Source organism: Onychostoma macrolepis, chromosome 06 (genome assembly GCF_012432095.1).
Source record: "Onychostoma macrolepis isolate SWU-2019 chromosome 06, ASM1243209v1, whole genome shotgun sequence".
Lineage (NCBI taxonomy): Eukaryota > Metazoa > Chordata > Actinopteri > Cypriniformes > Cyprinidae > Onychostoma > Onychostoma macrolepis.
Window position 1 is genome coordinate 9,339,269 of NC_081160.1, and position 22,336 is coordinate 9,361,604.

General features: G+C 37.3%; 2 protein-coding genes across 3 annotated transcripts; both read left to right on the forward strand.

Annotated features, from left to right (window-relative positions):
* Nucleotides 1–3,686: 3,686 nt before the first annotated feature.
* On the forward strand, nt 3,687–6,205 carry zgc:113019 (uncharacterized protein LOC550590 homolog). Its single transcript, XM_058779128.1, has 2 exons — nt 3,687–4,043; nt 4,819–6,205. Exons 1-2 carry the CDS (start codon nt 3,803–3,805, stop codon nt 6,102–6,104), a joined length of 1,527 nt encoding a protein of 508 aa, XP_058635111.1. The 5' UTR covers nt 3,687–3,802; the 3' UTR covers nt 6,105–6,205.
* A 2,238-nt stretch (nt 6,206–8,443) lies between these two features.
* dnpep (aspartyl aminopeptidase) lies at nt 8,444–22,180 on the forward strand. 2 transcript variants are annotated; one of them, XM_058778535.1, is made up of 15 exons: nt 8,444–8,539; nt 8,889–8,979; nt 10,997–11,085; nt 11,761–11,874; nt 12,048–12,173; nt 12,305–12,429; nt 12,549–12,633; nt 14,773–14,880; nt 15,257–15,334; nt 15,450–15,530; nt 15,625–15,785; nt 20,504–20,543; nt 20,637–20,738; nt 21,243–21,410; nt 21,893–22,180. In XM_058778535.1, the coding sequence occupies exons 1-15, from the start codon at nt 8,534–8,536 to the stop codon at nt 21,941–21,943; spliced, it is 1,425 nt and encodes a 474-aa protein (XP_058634518.1). In that variant the 5' UTR covers nt 8,444–8,533; the 3' UTR covers nt 21,944–22,180. The 2 variants fall into 2 exon arrangements, with proteins under 2 accessions (XP_058634518.1, XP_058634519.1); XM_058778536.1 differs by having other exon boundaries at nt 8,538–8,650.
* Nucleotides 22,181–22,336: the final 156 nt, after the last annotated feature.

Consider the following 22,336-nt stretch of genomic DNA (forward strand, 5'->3'; position numbering starts at 1 on the left):
AAAACTATTAGTATACCACCTAATAGTTGTAGACTCCTGCTTAAAACTCCTGATTCAGACCTGTAGCAGTATAGGATAAATAATCGAAGATGTACATGTAATGACAAACCTATGTTTCTGCAGATGATCATAATATGCTGAAAAGTGGAGATCAAGGCCTGTTTTCATATACAATCTGCAGGGATTTCAGATCTTTTGTAAGCTGATCAAATAAGGCATATAATTGTTACAAGACTCTGGTGGCTGTCCATGGTTCTTCTCAAACCTATTTATAGACAGTGTAAGAGGACTGGAATTCCATCTTTACAAAAGCTTCTCTGGAAGCCTTCAGCTGACAGGAGAGAGAGACCACAGGTGACAGACTATGTAAACACATCTTCTTTTCTTCGACTTTCCCACTCTCCTCCTGTTTATTTGCCTTTTCTCCCATCCTCTTCTATCTGTTTCAGCTCTATATAAGGTGTACAAGCCTCTGAGATCAGCAAGCGATACTGAGAATGTTTGATTTGATAAAATGATGATGAAAAGTGTTGTATTTAAAAGTGCTTTCAACAATGGTTTCCTCATTTAAATAGTGTGGCAAAAACACGTGAACTATTACATGATCGCACCTCTAGGTGTCAGTAAAGCCCAAGATGGCTGATTTGTATTTAATCTAATTTATTAGCTGAAAAAATACAAAACAAGTACAAAATAATTGCTGGGTCTAAACATATCAAATATTGTAAACTCAGAGTTTATTTAGACAAAGTTCCTGTTTTCTTTGAAACTGCTTTAATTAGAGAGTGTGACCTTTCACTATCAGATGTTTCCATGTTATTATTCACATAGAAGCCGTGACATTTCTCTTTTGTTCTGTGACTGAATAAAAATACGCTGTGGCCAAAACCACGTCACACCCTAAAAGTTCAGGGGCATACAGCATGTTGCTGTACAATGTCACTCATATATAAGCTTGAAATCTAGCAATTCATCGATAAAAGATTTTACTTATTCCTTATTTAGAATGGTATAAGACAAAAATGTAAATGATATGAAAATGCTATATGTTGTAATGAAGTTTTGGGAATCATCAGTTTAACTTCCTGCTCCAGGGCTGTGTGTGCTCTTGCTTTGGGAAGGGGGGCAGATCATGTTTCTAAATATTGTATTGCATCCTGGCAACAGTACACAAACATAGGCATACATATCTAACTGTAAGTGCAGTTATTTTGTTTATGTACTTTTGTTTCTTATCTCAGAACATTTAAATTATTTTAATATTGATATGTGTTTCTGTGGTTATTGTTTTGAGTGAACATATTTCCTTGTATGCTATGCTTCTCCATGGTTTCCTTATTTTGCCATAGCTGAATTATATTATATTATATTATATTATATTATATTATATTATATTATATTATATTATATTATATTATATTATATTATATTATATTATATTATATTATATTATACAAATATATAGTATTTTTATATTTGAATAAAATGAAAACTAAAAGAATTTCAAATCACATGAGCCAATATTTTATTCAAAATAGAACATAGATAACATAACAAATGTTTAAACTGAGAAACTACAATTTTATGCACAAGATGAGCTCATTTCATATTTGATGCCTGCTAGAGGTCTCAAAATAGTTGGGACAGAGGCATGTTTATCATGGTGTAGCATCTCCTCTTCTTTTCAAAACAGTTTAAAGACGTCTGGGCATCGAGGTTATGAGTTTCTGGAGTTTTGGTGTTGGAATTTGGTCCCATTCTTGCCTGATATAGGTTTCCAGCTGCTGAAGAGTTTGTGGTCGTCTTTGACGTATTTTTCGTTAAATGATCTCTATAGGTGAAAGATCTGGACTGCAGGCAGGTCAATTCAGCACCCGGACTCTTCTACTACGAAGCCATGCTGTTGTAATAGCTGCAGTGGTTTTGCATTGTCCTGCTGAAATACACAAGGCCTTCCCTGAAATAGACGTCATCTGGAGGGGAGCATATGTTGCTCTAAAACCTTTATATACCTTTCAGCATTCATAGTGCCTTCCAAAACATGCAAGCTGTCCATACCGTATGCACTTATGCACCCCCATACCATCAGAGATGCTGGCTTTTGATCTGAATGCTGATGACACACTGGATGGTCTCCCTCCTCTTTAGCTCAGAGGACACGGTGTCCGTGATTTCCAATAAGAATGTCAAATTTGGACTCGTCTGACCATAGAACACTTTTCCACTTTGAAACGGTCCATTTTAAATGAGCCTTGGCCCACAGGACACGACGGCGCTTCTGGACCATGTTCACATATGGCTTCCTTTTTGCATGATTGCGCTTTAGTTGGCATCTGCAGATGACAGCAGATTGTGTTTACCAACAGTGGTTTCTGGAAGTGAAGAGTTCATTTGCAAAAACGGATAACTCAGTTTTTAACAATTCTCAGAAATCATGTTTTTTCATTGTGCATTCCAATTAATCTCAATCAAACTACAGTAGGGTTATTTTGACTAGGTTAAAAAAAAAAAAAAAAAACAGCCAACTAACACAATAAAACACAATAAAAACATGATAACATAATAAAAAAACATGTTTTTTGAAAATTAAAAAAAACGGAGTTATCTGTTTTTGGCAAATAAACTCTTCAAGTATTTCTGGGCCCATTTAGTAATGTCAATGACAGAATCAGTGTCAGTGATGTAGTGTCGTCTGAAGGCCCGAAGACCACGGGCATCCAACAAAAGGTCTTCGGCCTTGTCCCTTACACAGAGATTTCTCCAGTTTCTCTGAATCTTTTGATGATGTTATGCACTGTAGATGATGAGATTTGCAAAGCCTTTGCAATTTGACGTTGAGGAACGTTGTTTTTAAAGTATTCCATAATCTTTTTATGCACTCTTTCACAGATTGGAGAGCCTCTGCCCATCGTTACTTCTGAGAGACTCTACCTCTCTAAGACATCCCTTTTTTAGCTAATCATGTTACAGACCAGATGTCAAGTAACTTAATTAGTTGCTAGATGTTCTCCCAGCTGAATATTTTCAAAAATATTTCAAAAAGAAAAGTTGAGCCAACTTAAAATTTTAAGGCAACCAGCTTCAGCAGATTTTTGAGTTTTCTCAACTTGTTGATTTAAGTTGAGACAATTAAAAAATCTCCTACAAAAATAAGTTGAGAAAACTCAAAAATCTGCTGAAGCTGGTTGCCTTAAAATTTTAAGTTGGCTCAACTTTTTTTTTTTTTTTTTACAGTGTAGGGAAGGGAAGAAGCGAGTTTACGAACAGAAAAGTAGATAGGCCTACTATTATTACTCGCATCCGAATAGGACATAGTGGGATAATCCAATCTTTATTTAAAATGGGAAATCATGAAACGGGAATGTAATTATTGCAGTCAGAAACAATAGAGCATGTTTTACCAAGTTGCAAAAAATATGGAAAAGAAAGATTAGAACTCATCAAGGTAGTAAATAGAATGGGTACAAAAACATTCGGTATCCAAAGCCTCTTGAAAGGAAATGCAGAACAATTTAAAGTATAAAATGCAATTATAAAAATTATTAAAGAAATTGGATTAGTAGGGAGAATTTAGTGTTTTTTTTTTTTTTTACTGCTTATTAGTGTTCCTCACTCCAGTCCGGTTGGTGGCGGTAGTGCACCTAAAGTTGGTTTGCAAACCGCAATAAAACTTCATTAGAAGAAGAAGAAGAACGTGAGGTAAGCAACGCAAGGCATTGTGGGTTTTTAGGACACGGAAGCTGCATAGAGACAGTAGGCAGGCATCGGAGTTTCTATTGTTATACAACAAAAACACGCAGGAATGGTGAACTCTTGCTGTGTTATCAACTGCAATAACCGTTCTCAGGACCGGTATGGAAAACGCATTTTAAATGGAGTGCGATTTTTCAGCTTCCCAGCTTGGAAGCAACACCTTGGAAATCAGATTTCCGACTTAACAAAGAGGCGTCGCATGGCATGGGTATCAGCCATAAGACGCAAAGACATCACCTTCGACAACATTTCCCGACACATGTTTGTGTGTTCACGGCATTTTCTCTCAGGTAAGCTATAACCAAGACACATCTAACTGTTACGTGGTTGCTGCTAGTAATGCAAACATGGCGCAGAGCTACACAGCTATCTTTGCACAACTAGCTGGCTAACAGTTACACACATACATGTACTATCGGTCAAAAGATCACGATTGTTTAATGGTTCTGGAAGAATCATTATGCTCACCAAGGCTGTGTTTATTTGCATTTATTTACTACTGTATTAAAAAGTAAAATATTAATATTGTGAAATATGGTAACAGTTTAAAATAACTGTTTGCCGTTTCAGTATACAATGTGTATTATACAATGCTGAATTTTCTGCAGCCATTACTCCAGACTTCAGTGTCACAAGATCCTTCAGAAATCATTGTAATATGTTGATTTGGTGTTCAAGAAACATTTCTTATTATCAGTGCTTATTTGTGTGTGTGTGTGTGTGTGTATATATATATTTTTTTTATTACTTTTTTTTTGCTTAATATTTTGCTTGCTTCAAACTTTTAAACGGCAGTGTAAGTTTTAAAAAGTTTCAACGTTGATAAGAACCGTTATTAAATAAGTGATGATAATTGAGCACCAAATCAGTGTAATAGAGTTATTTTTGAAGGGTCACTGGAGTATTAAGACCAGAGTAATTCAGCGTTGCCATCATTTGACAAATATCAAATTATTCTAAACCGTAATAATGAGTCACTTTATTATGTAGAAAAGTCATGATTATTTCAAATGTTTCATTGTTAGTGTGACTAATCAAAGAAATTTTGTTTTTTCTTATGATCAGGCAAACCAGCCTATGAAATGCTTGAGTGTCATCCTGACTGGGTGCCGTCATTACATCTCGGGCACACAGAGGTCAAAGCGACGCATCCAGAGCGGTTTACCCGTAGGTCAAAGAGACAGAAAGCTCTCGCACAGAAGAACGCTGCACCTGCAACATCACCAGCTCTACCAGACCTGAAATTGGAGATAGATGAAGATCCACCATCAGATGAAGATCCACCATCAGATGAAGAGCCGCCATCGGATGAAGATCCACCATCAGATGAAGATTCACAGAGCTTACAGATGGATGAAGCTGCATCAACATATGAACTTGAAGAACAGCAGGAATGTAGTTTTTGTAGCTGCAGGCGTGCTGAAATTAACCGCTTACTAGAGGAGAACAGGCTACTGAAGGAAGAGCTCTCCCAAAAGACAATGTCTGAGGATTTTTTGGGAGATGATGAAGAGAGGGTCAAGTACTACACTGGGCTGCCATGTTTTGCTGTTCTGATGGGTGTGCTGACGCAGCTTCTTCCTTGCCTACCACGGACAGGACGCAATCTTTCGCCTTTTCAGATGCTCTTTTTAACTCTGATGCGCCTGAGGCTGAATCTGCCAATCCAGCACATTGCACACCTCTTCAGCATAGATCAAAAGACTGTGTCCACCACATTCAGAGACACCATAAGTGCAATGTTTACACACCTCAGCCCTTTGGTGCACTGGCCAGAGAGGCATTGCTTGAAGGGCAGCATGTTACAACAGTTTGTAGAAGCTTTTGGCAATCATGTTGCAGTAATCGTGGACTGCTTTGAAATTAACGCAGAGAGAGCATCGAATCAGAGAGCTGTAGCACAGACATCTTCACAAAAGCACACGCTAAAGTATCTCATTGGCATTACACCACGTGGAGCTATTGCTTTCGTTTCTAAAGGGTGGGGAGATGGTGTCAGTGACAAGTATGTTATTGAGAGCAGTGGCCTTCTTCATAAACTGTTGCCTGGAGACTTGGTGTTGGCGGATCGAGGGTTTGACATTGGTGAGAATGTCGGATTAATGTGTGCAGAGGTGAAAAAACAAAAGCTGGTTACAAAAGATGCGGAGGAGACACGGAAGATAGCTCACCTCAGGGTCCATTTGAACAGGGTGGTTGGATGTGTGCGCAGAAAGTACACCATGCTAAGTGAAGCCGTACCGGTGAGCATGATCGCCCCATGTGAAGACGAGGACATGATGTTCCTTGACAAGGTTGTGACTGTGTGCTGTGCCCTGACTAATATGTGCCCCAGTGTTATGAAACTGTAAACCATGACATGAACTGTACACATGACATAAAACAAACTAAATGTGAACTGCATATTCTTCTTTACTGTTTCACGTTATAATAATAAATGATGAAAAAAGACTACAGTTGTGTATCTCTTTATTTGTGTAATGCTGAAGTAAATGTGTACCATTCACAGGGGAAAAGAAAATACAACAAGTAAAAGTAAAGTGACAGTGTAACCAAGTACTGACAACAGAGATTGAAAGGCAATAAATAAGTTAAATGCAGAATGTACAATGAAAAGTGTTAATGTAGTGTAAATACAGTGGCATGCGAAAGTATGGGAACCCCTCGCAGAATCTGAAAATGTGAATCATTTTAATAAAATGAGAGATCATACAAAATGCATGTTATTTTTTATTTAGCACTGTCAGGAGTAAGATATTTTACATAAAAGATGTTTACATATAGTCCACAAGACCAAAAAAATAATTGCTGAAATTATTAAAATAACCCCATTCAAAAGTTTGGAAACCCTTGGTTCTTGATACTGTGTGTGGTTACCTGGATGATCCACGCCTGTTTTTTTGTTTTGTGATGGTTGTTCGTGAGTCCCTTGTTTGTTCTGAACAGTTAAACTGAGCACTGTTTTTTTTAGAAAAATCATCTATGTCCTGCAGATTCTTCAGTTTTCCAACATCTTTTGCATATTTGAACCCTTTCCAGAAGTGACTGTATGATTTTGAGATCCAACTTTTCACACTGAGGACAATTGAGGGACTCAAACACATCTATTAAAAAAGGTTCAAACATTCACTGATGCTCCTGAAGGAAAAACGATGCATTTAGAGCTGGGGGGTGAAAACTTTTGAACAGGATGAAGATGTCCAAATTTTTCTTATTTTGTTTAAATATCTTATTTACTTATTTTTTTTTTTCCATTTAGTACTGCCCTTCGGAAGCAGCAGAAGATACTTGCATGTTTCCCAGAAGACAAATTAAGTACAATTTACCTTGATCTTCAAATGCAGAAGGTTTCCCCCCCACCCTGGCTCTTAATGCATTGTGTTTTCAAGAACAAAAATGTCTGGTGTTAGTCACAAGTACGCACTAATTAATATCTAGGCATGTTGATCAAAAAAAGTCTACCAAAAGTAAAATGTCTGTAAATTATTAAGAGAGTCAGACCACCCATTATGTGCAAAGAATACAGATCTTCACAGTTTATTAGAGAAAATGGGGCAGTTAATAACTGATAGGAATAACTGACCATGTTGTCTGTTGTAAAGCCATTGTACACTAGATCTGAGAATGAAGAAGTTCTGGTAAAAAACCTCTTTACAATAGTAATTCACAGTCTGCTTAAAGCCTTCTTTGAGCATAACTAATTGCAGTAGAGAGATGCCATGATCTTAACAATGATGCTGATATTGCAAGAAATGTATGTGACCCTGCAATAGTTCTTATATAAATGCTGTTAACAGTGAATATAGTCACAGGGAGTGTGGTAAATTGTTAAATAATGCCAAAATTATTTAAAAAAAAAGAAAAAAAAAAAGTTTAACAATGTCTTGTAGGCTTTGCAAACAAGAGCAAATAGGAAGTCAAAGCACACTAGTTTTTTTGTCACTGAGGCTTTTTATAATTCAGATCTATTTAAGAGGTTTAAACTGCTGGTGGTTTTAACAACTTGCTGCAAGACTAATAGCATCTGAGTCAAAATCATTAATCATACCTTGAGCCATGAGAAGTCAAGACATGATCAACGGTTACTACATCACCTTGGCTCTCTGATGAACTTTTCAAAGTGTACTTTGTTTTCATTGTGTCTTGCAAAAATGCTCTGTCAGCTTCTACTTTCACACCATCACCTGTTAAAAATATGTTCGGAAAACAAACAAACAAACAAAAACATGAAAGCTATTGAATAATACCTGAACTGGGATCATAAATGGGGATATTGTTCTGCTTCATATGTCAAGGATTGCATGGAAACACTTGTTCTTATGATCTTATTTGACAAAAACTGTTGATTAAAGCTTAAATTCATGGTACATTATCCTCTCAGAATTATTAAAAACATCACAAGGTTTCTTGCATGAAGATATAAAATAACAGAAAGAAACACTTAACTCTACAATGAAAAAACTTTATACTAATTTACTTGTTCTTCCTAAATACGAGTGGTTTAGATTTGGCTTTCATCTAGAATTCTTTTTTTTTAATCTTAATAGTTGAATAGTTGCCATTTATTATTAAATATTTTATTTTACAAGTTTAAACGTTTCACTAAAATATGAAAAGAGATAATATATTAATATAAAATACAATACAATATATATATTTTTAAATATAAGAGCTATTGCCCCTCCAAACACTAGAGGGCCTTCTTCCGCTACCAGACTACAGCAAATCCCCACAGCTTCCTGCATTCTTGCCTTGAATGTGAAAGTCCATTTGTTCATATATGCAGGTAGGAAAGCTTGTCGGGTAACTTTAAAAGTGTTGGTGACTTGTGTAGAGAATTGTATTGTCTTCCTCGTGTGGGATTTCCAGTATTGTACAAGGGTTGTTGTTTTGTTATGTAGGTATCGATTATGTGTGTTTCTTGCGCTTGTATTTTATTGATCAGATATTCGCATCATGTACATAAGTTAGCCTAAGTTACCTAAAGCATGATAATAAAAATCTCCGAAACAAGAATACAGATGGTTTCACGCGGTCACTCATATAGTAGCTGATCTGAAATAGCATCTGCATAGGACTGACTTCTTTCTCTCTCTGTCTACACTTACATTTATTGTTTCTTGTATATTTTACAGTCTTTCATCATGAAAAGCTCCAAAGAAGCTGTGCAGGCTGCTGCCAAAGAATTTCTTAATTTTGTCAATAAGGGAGTTTCACCTTACCATGGTAAGAATGACATGGGATTGAAATGCTGTACAGGTGCTGCTCGTATAATTAGAATATCATCAAAAAGTTGATTTATTTAACTAATTCCATTCAAAAAGTGAAACTTGTATATTATATTCATTCGTTACACACAGACTGATATATTTCAAATGTTTATTTCTTTTAATTTTGATGATTATAACTGACAACTAAGGAAAATCCCAAATTCAGTATCTCAGAAAATTAGAATATTGTGAAAAGGTTCAATATTGAAGACACCTGGTGCCACACTCTAATCAGCTAATTAACTCAAAACACCTGCAAAGGCCTTTAAATGGTCTCTCAGTCTAGTTCTGTAGGCTACACAATCATGGGGAAGACTGCTGACTTGACAGTTGTCCAAAAGTTGACCATTGACACGTTGCACAAGGAGGGCAAGACACAAAAGGTCATTGCAAAAGAGGCTGGCTGTTCACAGAGCTCTGCGTCCAAGCACAGTAATAGAGAGGCGAAGGGAAGGAAAAGATGTGGTAGAAAAAAAGTGTACAAGCAATAGGGATTACCGCACCCTGGAGAGGATTGTGAAACAAAACCCATTCAAAAATGTGGGGGAGATTCACAAAGAGTGGACTGCAGCTGGAGTCAGTGCTTCAAGAACCACAACGCACAGACGTATGCAAGGCATGGGTTTCAGCTGTCGCATTCCTTGTGTCAAGCCACTCTTGAACAACAGACAGCGTCAGAAGCGTCTCGCCTGGGCTAAAGACAAAAAGGACTGGACTGCTGCTGAGTGGTCCAAAGTTATGTTCTCTGATGAAAGTAAATTTAGCATTTCCTTTGGAAATCAGGGTCCCAGAGTTGTGGAGGAAGAGAGGAGAGGCACACAATCCACGTTGCTTGAGGTCCAGTGTAAAGTTTCCACAGTCAGTGATGGTTTGGGGTGCCATGTCATCTGCTGGTGTTGGTCCACTGTGTTTTCTGAGGTCCAAGGTCAACGCAGCCGTATACCAGGAAGTTTTAGAGCACTTCATGCTTCCTGCTGCTGACCAACTTTATGGAGATGCAGATTTCATTTTCCAACAGGACTTGGCACCTGCACACAGTGCCAAAGCAACCAGTATCTGGTTTAAGGACCATGGTATCCCTGTTCTTAATTGGCCAGCAAACTCGCCTGACCTGAACCCCATAGAGAATCTGTGGGGTATTGTCAAGAGGAAGATGAGAGACACCAGACCCAACAATGCAGAAGAGCTGAAGGCCACTATCAGAGCAACCTGGGCTCTCATAACACCTGAGCAGTGCCACAGACTGATCGACTCCATGCCATGCCGCATTGCTGCAGTAATTCAGGCAAAAAGAGCCCCAACTAAGTATTGAGTGCTGTACATGCTCATACTTTTCATTTTCATACTTTTCAGTTGGCCAAGATTTCTAAAAATCCTTTCTTTGTATTGGTCTTAAGTAATATTCTAATTTTCTGAGATACTGAATTTGGGATTTTCCTTAGTTGTCAGTTATAATCATCAAAATTAAAAGAAATAAACATTTGAAATATATCAGTCTGTGTGTAATGAATGAATATAATATACAAGTTTCACTTTTTGAATGGAATTAGTGAAATCAACTTTTTGATGATATTATAATTATATGACCAGCACCTGTATATTGACTGTAAATATATATGTAAATTGCATTGACATACGTAAATTGCATTGACATACATAAATTCCACTCTTTTTTTAAAGTTTGAGCTACACTTTGTTGATAAGATTAACTAGCTTTTACAGTCTGACTAGATATGGCTCTTGGACATTGTTCTTCACTGGCTGATAGAGCTCCAGATATGGACAATTGATCTTGATCTAGACTTTGAAAGAATGTTCTTTCACTTTTTCCCTAGATCACAGGCTTTGTAATGTCACTGTGATGTAAGAATTGTACTGGAAAGTGAATGAGTTTAATTGTAAGTTTACACTTTGTATATCTAACGTTACCTTCTTCTGTATGTCTTTTTCCTCCATCCTTCTTTGTCTTGCAGTGGTGGAGGAGTGCAAGTCTCGCCTGCTGAAGGCTGGCTTTACTGAGCTCAAGGAGTCTGAGCATTGGGACATTAAACCTGCCAGTAAGGTGTGTGTGTGTGCGCTTTAACCTTAACATTTATCTTCAAAATCAGAATTTGCTGAAAATCCAGCATGTCGATGAGTTTGTTTCTTCATCGTAACAGATTTGGAGAAATGTAGCAGTGCATCACGTGCTCACCAATGGATTCTCTGCAATGGATTAAAACATCGCAATAGTCCACATGACTCCAAAAAAACAAATCCATCGTTAAGCTGTTTTAACTTTAAATTGTCATCTCTATACAAAATACCGTAATCCATAACACATCCTCCAGTGCAAAAGTTAATTGCCTGTTGTGCTCTCACATCAAAACATATTTAGAACTGTTTTGGACCATTTTCACAGTGCTTGATTTGTGCAGTTAAAGTTTTAACTGGAGAAAGCAATATTATGGATAGAGGACTCGGTTTTAAGTTAGAAGTATTGTAATGATGGATTTGTTTATCGCAAACACTCAGCATTTCACTTCACAAAACATTAATTTATGAACTGGAGTCGTGTCGATTACTTGTGTATTATTGTGATACTTTTATACAGCTGGGGGAATGACTTTAAAAGGTGCACATTATAAGAATAATGATAAAATGTCTTTGGCCATATGTTACTTATTGTGATATTTTTATACAGAATGAGAAAAAACTCATATTAAATCTTTTTTCACTGTAATCTTTTTCTGTCCAGTATTTTGTAACCAGGAATTACTCCACCATTATTGCCTTTGCTGTCGGCGGTCTCTACAAGCCTGGAAATGGTTTTTCCATGATCGGGGCTCATACGGACAGTCCATGTCTGAGGGTGAGTAGAACAGACACAAGATGCCCTGTGAAAGGGCTTTGATATAGATAAAAAAAATCGTGTAGCTGTGTGTAGTAATTACATTATAGCAGTCAGATAACTGTATTCCACATTAACGTACGTAGAGGATGTATTTGGATGTCATTCTTAATTTATTTTGTGTGTGTTCTCAGGTGAAGCCACGTTCTAAGAAGACAAAGTTAGGCTTCTTGCAGGTAGGAGTGGAGTGTTATGGAGGAGGAATCTGGAACACTTGGTTTGATCGTGACCTGACCATCGCAGGTCGTGTAATGGTTAAGGTAAGCCTCTGTGATACAGAAATGTAAAACGTACCCAGGTTCCTTTGAATCTTTCATTGTTAATGATCTTTAGTTGTATATGAATAACACTCACTTTTACCAGTGCTGTCTATTTGTATGTTTTTATTCAGAGTGAAGGCAAGCTGGTGCAGCGTCTGGTTCATGTTCCCCGTCCCATTCTCAGGATCCCCCATCTGGCCATTCACCTTCAGAGAGACATTAACGATTCGTTTGGACCTAACAAGGAAAACCATCTGTAAGCATGTATTTAAGCATAGGAAAGGACAGATCGTAGGTGCAAGACAGATGTGTATAATCATGCTGGAATGCTGCTGATTTTATCAGTATTTATCTGTATTTGTGTGTCTGTTATAGAGCACCTTTGCTTGCCACTGCCATACAGGAGGAACTGGAAACAGGATCTGCCTCATGTGGAGATGCCTGTAATGCAACATCCGTTGTAAGATCACACAAATTAGTGGTATAAGTGTACAAACCCACACAAGTCTGATTAAAGGGTTAGTTCACTCAAAAATGAAAATTCTGTAATTAATTACTCGCCATCATTTCGTTCCGAACCTGTAAGACCTTTGTTCATTTTCAGAACCTAAATCAAGATATTTTTGATGAAATCCGAGAGCTTTCTGACCCTGCATAGACAGCAGAGGAAACTACCACATTCAAGGCCAGAAACGTAGTAAGGACATCGATGAAATAGTCCATGTGACATCGGTGGTTCAACTGACCCGGAAAAGAAGAAATCATTGAATAAAGTCATTATTTTTGTTGTCTTTGTGCACAAAAAGTATTCTCATAGCTTCGTAAAATTTCGGTTGATTAAATTATTAAATTTAAATGATGCCTTTACTACGTTTCTGGCCTTGAATGTGGTTGTTACGTTGCTGTCTATGCAGGGTCAGAAAGCTCGTGGATTTTATCAGAAGTATCTTAATTTGTGTTCCGAAGATGGACGAAGGACTTATGGAACGACATGAGGGTGAGTAATTGATGACAGAATTTTCATTTCTGAGTGAGTTATCCCTTTAAAGTTGAAGCATGTGCTTTCTGTGGAACCAAATGATAATTGGTAATGGTGGACTGATCAGGAAATTTTAGGCTGGTACCAAAAACCAATATTTTAACATCGTCATCTGATTGTTGTAATTGTCATCTGATATTGATTTGATGTTTTACAAAGACCATCTTACTACATCTTATTCTGCAACATAATGCATCACACTATAAAATAGGGATGCACCAATATTAAAAGGATAATTAGAAAGATATTTACTCAGGCTCCTGTCGTTCCAAACCCATAAAACGTTTGCTTATCTTCAAAACACAGATGAAGATCCATCAAAACTTTAAAGCTTCAAAGTGTTAATAAAGACATCGTAAAAGTAATCCAAATTAATCCAACAGTTTGCTCCAAGTCTTCTAAAGAGATATGATTGCTGTATATGATGAACAGATTTATTTTAAGCTTTCGTTCACAAATAAACATTGATCAGCACACATGACACATGAGAACACATCAGCTCAAGAACAAACCTTGAGCTTGAGGAAGCATGCTTGCGTGACATGCGAGAACAAACCTCATTGGTTGTCATTCACCAAGGAAGCACCTTTGAGTTTGTGAAACACAAGCTTCTGTTTCTCATATTTAATGTGCTTGATGTGTGTTTGGACTGGTTAGTAACTGATGACGGAGTTTTCATTTTTGGGCAAAAAAAAAAAAATCGATGAAATTCTTTACTATTTTAAGTAAATTAAAAACACAAAATCAGTTGTTGAAGAATGCTACAACTTTATTTAGGATTTGTTAATTAATTTAAGATTTGTTAAAAATTACATTTAAGAGTGTTATTAAAACAATATTTTTATAGATTCGTTTTAGAGGGGTCATCGGATGTGACATGCACTTTTACAGGTAGTTTGAACTGAAATCTGTGTTGGCAGTGTGTGTAACCGACCACCCTATAATGATAAAGATCCACCCAGTGTTTTTTTTTTTCCATCTCGTTAAATCATTACCCCTTTCTCAAATCGAGCCGATCTCAGATGCCACACAGACCCAGGCCCTCCCACGATTGTTGATTGACAGTAGCGTTTCAGCACAGACTGTCTTACCTTAGACCCGCCCTGAGTGAGCTGTCATCAGTCCGCCCTTGTTTCGACGCCGGAGCAGTTGTAGGCAAGAATGTCTCCTAAGCGACTGAGGTGTTTTGTTGTTGGATGTAATAATGAACATAGCAGTCGTCATTTACTCCCGACATCTGAGCCACTGAAGACTCAGTGGATTACTTTTGTTTTTGAACCCCCCGATCTACCTAAATGCGTTTGTTCATGTTTTGACAGGGTAAAAATGGTGTTGTTTTACACCAAACCATGTTACAGACTTTTCGTTAAGACCCTAAAGAATCATATCAACTTGTGGAAAATGGGCATCCGATGACCCCTTTAAGCAAATGTTAGATAATGGCAAAAGCAGTCTAAATGTTATAATGGGACGTGACCATACACAATGATAGCAATAGCCATTTCTTAATTAAAATGAAATGTTTTATGAACACTTCTCTAATTATTTTGCTGTGTTCAGGCAGAGAAGCATCACCCTCTGCTGATCCAGATGCTGTGTGGACAGCTCGGGGTCGAGCCAAATGCTTTACTGGACTTTGAGCTCTGTCTGGCAGACACGCAGCCTGGCGTAAGTCGCTTTGTCTTCATGTTAGACAAATACCCAAAAGATTTCAGTTTTGCTTTCTACTCTTTCTTTTTTGAGGTTTTGCACAAAATTGTGCTGACATAAAGAGGATTAGTATGCAGGGTACATTTGTGCTCAGCAAAGAGGATTGCTGTTATTTTTACCTGACTGAAGAAAAGCCTTTAAATGTGAGAGTGGGACTACTGGCGGAATGAAACATTACTTTAGAGAATCTGGATGGAACGAGACTAAGAGCTCTAATAGCTCTCATTTCCATATGATTTACACATAAAATAACTGTCAGAGCGACAGCTATGGGTTCTCACCGGGGCTTTTCAACTGATTATCATGAGTTTTGACATGTTTTTGTGCTCTGCAGGCACTAGGAGGTGTCTATGAAGAATTCATCTTCTCCCCTCGTCTGGACAACCTGCACAGTTGTTTCTGTGCTCTCACGGTACAACAGAACACAGAGAGCAACATCTTATTAAATATTCAGTCATTCACCCACTCAGAAATTATCTGAGGAGTGATGATGAATAATTAATACATAATTATGTCCTCTCTCCCAGGCTCTCATGGACTCCAGCACACCTGATTCTCTAGCAAAAGATCCAAACATTCGTGTGGTTACTCTATATGACAACGAAGAGGTGAGACAAAAATATTATCAGCAAACATAGATTCTAAATCCATCTGTCTCTAGACTCCTCACCCAAATAATTTGGCTTTTTTATTTATCAATAGGTGGGATCTGAGAGCGCTCAGGGAGCTCAATCTAACCTGACTGAGCTGATTCTGCGGCGTCTAGCTTCGACTCCTGACAATCTGACCGCTTTTCAGGAGGCAGTGCCACTGTCCTACATGATCAGTGCGGACATGGCACATGCTGCACACCCTAACTACCAGTCAGTCTGTCACTATGGCAACTTGTTTGTTTCTATGGTATCACTTAAATTAGACGTGTTTTTTACTGGTACAATCGATCATCACTATGATGACACTGGATTTTGTGGTATTGTTTTAATAATGATCAAATTTCCCAGTCATGAGAAACACCTGGGAGTATCAAGAATAATTTTAAGTCTCGGGAAAATGATAAAAATGAATAAAATCTCAAGTCTTGGGCATTTCTATAAAAACAAATATATATATATACAGTGCCCTCCACTAATATTGGCACCCTTGGTAAATATGAGCAAAGGCGGCTGTGAAAATAAATCTGCATTGTTTATCCTTTTTATCTTTCATTCAAAAAATTCACAAAATTCCAACCTATCATTGAAGTAAAACAACTGAAAGTGGGGGGAAAATCTCATTGTGAAATAAATGCTTTCTCTGGTTCATGTTGGCCACAATTATTGGCACCCAATTATTGCAACGTCCTTTTCCCAGGGTAACAGCTCTGAGTCTTCTCCTATAATGCCTGAAGAGTTTGGAGAACACCTGATAAGAGCAGAGACCATTTTCTTCATCCAGAATCTCTCCAGATCCTTCAGATGTTAATACTACTACTCTTCAGTTCACCCGACTCATTTTCTGTAGGCTATGGTAAAAGGTTAATTTTGTGCTCAGTGACCCATTTTTGTGTTTATTTTGATGTTTCTTTTGGATTGTTGTCCTGGTGGAAGGTCCAAACACGGCCCATTATAAGATTTCTAACAGAGGCAGTCAGGTTTTTTTTTTTTTTTATCTGTTGGTATTTGATAGAATCCATGATGCCATGCATCTGAACAAGATGTTCAGTACCTCTGGCAGAAAAACAGGCCCACAACATTAAAGATCCAGCAGTATATTTAACCGTGGACATGGGGTACTTTCTTATCCCTGTTGGTACTAAACTCATCTGGTGGGTTTGCTGCCAAAAAGCTCTTTTTTCGGTTTCATCTGACCATAGAAGCCAGTGCTATTTGAAGTTCCAGTCGTGTCTGACAACTGAATTTGCTGGAGTTTGTTTTTGGATGAGCGAGGAGAATTTTCCTTGAAACCCTCCCAAACAACATGTGGTGATGTAGGGGATGTTTGAGATATATATTTATTTTTTATAGGTTTCTGACCCCAAGACTCAACTAATCTCTGCAATTCTCCAGCTGTGTCCCTTGGAGAGCCTTTAGCCACTCAAACTCTCCTCCTCACCCTGCATTATGACGATATAGACACGCGTCCTCTTCCAGGCAGATTTTTAACATCTTTAGTTGATTGGAATCTCTTAATTATTACCCTGATGGTGAAAATGGGGATTTTCAATGCTTTAACTCTTTTCTAAATATGAGGAACACAAAGACCAAATTCCCTTAATCATCCATCACAAAGATATTTTACTCATAAGAATTTCTAGGGGTACCAATAATTGTGGCCAAGATTCATTGGAGAAAAACATTTATTTCATCATGAGATTTTCTCCCCACTTTCAATTGTTTTACTTCAATGATAGGTTAGAATTTTGTGAATTTCTTGAGTGAAAGATCAATAGGATAAACAATGCAGATTTATTTTCACAGCCACCTTTGCTCATATTTATCAAGGGTGCCAATGTTAGTGGAGGGCACTGTGTCTATATATATATGTCTATATATAAATAAATAAATAAATAAATAAATATATGTGTGGGGTGGGGTGGGGGTGAAGTATTTGATCCCCTGCTGATTTTGTACGTTTGCCCACTGACAAATAAATGATCAGTCTATAATTTTAATGGTAGGTTTATTTTAACAGTGAGAGACAGAATAACAACAAAAAAATCCAGAAAAACGCATTTCAAAAAAGTTATAAATTGATTTGCATTTTAATAAGTCAAATAAGTATTTGATCCCTATCAATCAGCAAGATTTCTGGCTCCCAGGTGTCTTTTATACAGGTAAGGAGCTGAGATTTTTAGAGAGTGCTCCTAATCTCAGTTTGTATTAAAGACACCTGTCCACAGAAGCAATCAATCAATCAGATTCCAAACTCTCCAAAATAACTGTCAATCTCACTCAGTCTGGGGCTCCATGCAAGATCTCACCTTGTGGAGTTTGAATGATCATGAGGACGGTGAAGAATCAGCCCAGAACTACATGGGAGGATCTTGTCAATGATCTCAAGGCAGCTGGGAGCGTAGTCACCAAGAAAACAATTGGTGTCCAGACCTTAATCCCATAGAAAATCTGTGGAGGGAGCTGAAGGTTCGAGTTGCCAAACCTCAGCCACGAAACCTTAATGACTTGGAGAGGATCTGCAAAGAGGAGTGGGACAAAATCCCTCCTGAGATGTGTGCAAACCCGGTGGCCAACTACAAGAAACGTCTGACCTCTGTGATTGCCAACAAGGGTTTTGCCACCATGTACTAAGTCATGTTTTGCGAAGGGGTCAAATAATTATTTGACTCATTAAAATGCAAATCAATTTATAACGTTTTAGAAATGTGTTTTTCTGGATTTTTTGTTGTTGTTTTTGTTGTCTCTCACTGTTCAAATAAACTAAATCATAGACTGATCATTTCTTTGTCAGTGTGCAAACGTACAAAATCAGCAGGGGATCAAATAATTTTTTCCCCCACTGTACACACTACTATTCAAAAGCTTGGAATAAGTGAGATTTATTTTTTTGAGAAAAAAAAACTGGTTTGCATCGAATGGATCAAAATTACGAGTAATGACTTTTCCATTGTTACTTCCATTTTAAATAAATTATTTTTAACTTTCTGTTCACCAAGGAAATTCTGAAACAAATGTATTGCCATTTCCACAAAAATTCTAAGCATTTTCAACATTCTCGAGGACCAAATCAGCATATTAGAATGATTTCTGAGGAATCATATGACAGTGTGCCATCACAAGAATAAATTATATCATTTACATTTTATTAAAATTGTCATAAATTTTTTATTAAATAAGAGACTTAATGGTGAACATATGAGACTTATTTAGGCAAGGCAAGTTTATTTATATAGCACATTTCATACACGGTGGTAATTCAAAGTGCTTTACATAAAAGGAAGTGAAATAGTCATTAAAAATAATAATAACAAGAAATTAAAAATAACAATCACAACAATAAAAACAAAGTGATTTAAAAATTGATTTAAAAAGAATTTAAAACATTTAAGAATAGAAAGTGATTATACATAGTGCAATCGGTTCGGACGTAGCACAGAGTGCTCATTCAACAAATGCACAGCTAAACAGATGAGTTTTGAGTCTGGATTTAAATGTGGCTAATGTTTTAGCACATCTGATCTCTTCTGGAAGCTGGTTCCAACTGCGGGCGGCATAATAGCTAAAAGCGGACTCCCCTTGTTTTGTGTGAACCCTTGGTATTTCTAACTGACTCGATCCTAATGATCTGTTAGGTTTATATTCAGTGAGCATATCTCCAATGTATTTAGGTCCTAGGCCATTTAGAGATTTATAAACGATTAAAATTACTTTAAAGTCAATCCTAAATGTAACTGGAAGCCAGTGTAAGGACCTGAGGACTGGTGTGATATGCTCAAATTTTTTGGTTCTAGTCAGAATCCTGGCAGCAGCGTTCTGGATGAGCTGCAGCTGTCTAATGGTCTTCTTTGGAGCTGCAGCTGTCTAATGGTCTTTCTTCTGTGAGGAGACCATTACAATAATCCACCCTGCTGGTGATAAAGGCATGAACAAGTTTCTCCAAGTCTTGACTGGAAACAAAACATCTAATTCTTGCAATGTTTTTGAGATGATAGTATGCTGATTTAGTTACTGTTTTGACATGACTACTAAAACTAAGGTCTGTCTCCAGAAACACCCCAAGATTTTTGACTTGGTTTTTAGTTGATTGACCCCTAGAGTCAAGGTATGCATTCACCTTGAGAACTTCATCTTTGTTTCCAAATGCAATGACTTCAGTTTTCTCCTTGTTTAACTGAAGAAAGTTCTGGCACATCCAACAGTTTATTTCATCAATGCATTGGCAGAGGGAGTCAATGGGGCTGTAGTCATTTGGAGATAAGGCTAGGTAAATCTGGGTATCATCAGCATAGCTGTGATAGGCAATTTGGTTCTTTCTCATTATTTGACTTAGTGGGAGCATATACAGGCTAAACAAGAGTGGTGCAAGAATTGAGCCTTGTGGGACTCCGCATGTCATGGACGTCCACTTAGACTTATGCTCTCCTATACTGACATATTTTAAAAAAACATTAGAAAAAATCTTTCCGAGCCCAAGCTTTTGAACAGTAGTATGTCCATATATGTAATGTAAATATATATAATATAATATATAATATAATGTTGTATGTATATGTGCAAAAAAATTATATCGATCACTTACCAGGAATTTCTTTTTTTCTTCTCCAAGTTGCCATTACTCTATGTGTGTTCTTGAATATATGGTTTATGAGGACACAAATGTGCAGAATGACATGGGTATTACAACGTAAACATAGTTTATGAGGACCATGGACCATAAAGCAAATGCATTAAAATCATACTAAACTGTGTTTTTCAAAATATAAAAATTGCCAGTAGTTTTCTGTGAGGGGTAGGTTTAGGGTAGAGGGATAGAAAATACAGTTTATACAGTATAAAATCCATTGCGCCCCATAAACCACAAATACAAGTATATGTATGTTCAGTTTTGTGAGGTATTATATACACATGACGTATCATTCTTTTTACAGGGAGAAACATGAGGAAAACCACAGGCCGGCTTTTCATAAGGTAACAAACACACACACACCAATTCCTCCTATTCATGAAGACCTTAGCACAGCCCAGTCAGCTAAATCTCTCACATTGTGTGTCCTGGATCAGGGCCCAGTCATAAAGTTTAACAGTAACCAGCGCTATGCCACCACTGCTGTAACTGCTGCCATATTACGAGAGATTGCTGGAAAAGTGGGTGTACCTCTGCAGGTAAGCAGAACATTCCCCCTCCCTTATATTTCATTACATCCTGCTTCACCATCTGTCCTTCCCAAGAATCTTCTGCCATATAAATGAGTTAAAGTGATCCTCATTATCTAAGCTAAAATTAGTATCACTGCTCTGAAGAAGTGAAATCTAAGAGAAGGATATTGTGTGGTTTGTTTTTGTTGGTGTGTTTTTTTTTATGTTTGTGTATATCAAGAGAATGCGATCTGTCTACATACCACCTAATGCATGAGCACTGCTCCTAGCAACAAGCTGCTCACAAGACCATGTGGGATTTATAAACAGAAGAGTGCAGCAGAATGATGTAGAAAGGGTGAAAAAAAAATCTTGCCTTTGTCACCAGGACACCATATCTCCTCTTTAATACACAATTAAAACTGATAGACATGAGCTCTCTTCTCTCTGTGTGGAATGGACATTGATACTAGAAACAGCATGAGATCTCATCAAGTCCTTCTTTTTTGTTTCTTTTTTTTTTTTACACAGGATGTAATGGTTAGGAATGACAGTCCATGTGGAACAACAATTGGGCCGATTTTAGCAGCTCGTTTAGGAATGGCAGTCCTGGATCTCGGGGCACCACAACTTGCCATGCACTCCATTCGTGAAATGTGCTGCACATCTGGAGTTCTCCAGACCACCACCCTATTTAAGGTAAATTTACAAACAATTTTTAAAAGGCCCGTTATTTTTGACCAAGAACAGGTAAAGGATTTTCAGCACAGCACAAGGGTTAAATCAATAGTTCAAAAATGAAATTTGTCATTTTATTTTCAATTTGTGATTTGTCCTAATTTCATTTCAAATCTGTATGACTTGATTTCTCCCTTGGAACACAGGAGAAGTTGGCAAAATAGTGCCATGAATCAGTATAATATTATTGAGGTTTTGGTGAATAAATTATTCTGACAGGTAGGCCTATATATATTAAAAAGATCCAATACTTAATAAAGATTTTAAAGCGTCATGCTCCATTCCTTGTAATTGTGTAGAAATGAGTGACCTTTACAGTTTTTCAATTTCAACTTTTCTGTATCATGGAAGAAAGAAACAACATGAGGGTGAATGTTTGGGATTGTTTTATGAATGTTTACCAAGTCTGTTTTGGGTTGTTCTAACCATGTTGTAATATGCAGGGCTTCTTTGAGCACTTCCCCTTTGTAAGAAGCACAGTAACTGTGGACTAGACTGTGAGAGGGATTCTCCAGAACCACACAGATGGGATTCATGGACACCATTACTAGAGAAATCAGTATCACTTTTTCCATTCTCATTCATTTTCTCATCATAGCTATCATTGCCATCTGTCTATTTGTCTACATATGTCCATTATCACTTAGAGAAACATGGAGAGTTTGTGCACAATACTGTAGCACTTGAAGTGTTGCCATACTTTGTGAAGTTAATAAAACCAATAAACCTTTGATGCCAGTGTTTTCATGTCGTCCATTAATGCTATTTTCTGAGCATGTCACGTGTCTTGAATTTGTAAGCATGAAGTCCAATCCCCAGACCAATAATGGCCATTATGACGTAATTTGTGTATTATTCAAAATAACTGCATTAATGTACTGATTGTC

Coding starts and splice junctions, on each gene's coding strand:
- zgc:113019 (XM_058779128.1), top strand. CDS start 3,803: ATGGTGAACTCTTGCTGTGTTATCAACTGCAATAACCGTTCTCAGGAC. Junction 4,044..4,818: donor TTCACGGCATTTTCTCTCAG/GTAAGCTATAAC, acceptor TCTTATGATCAG/GCAAACCAGCCTATGAAATG.
- dnpep (XM_058778535.1), top strand. Junction 11,875..12,047: donor CGGACAGTCCATGTCTGAGG/GTGAGTAGAACA, acceptor GTGTGTTCTCAG/GTGAAGCCACGTTCTAAGAA. Junction 14,881..15,256: donor TGGCAGACACGCAGCCTGGC/GTAAGTCGCTTT, acceptor TGTGCTCTGCAG/GCACTAGGAGGTGTCTATGA.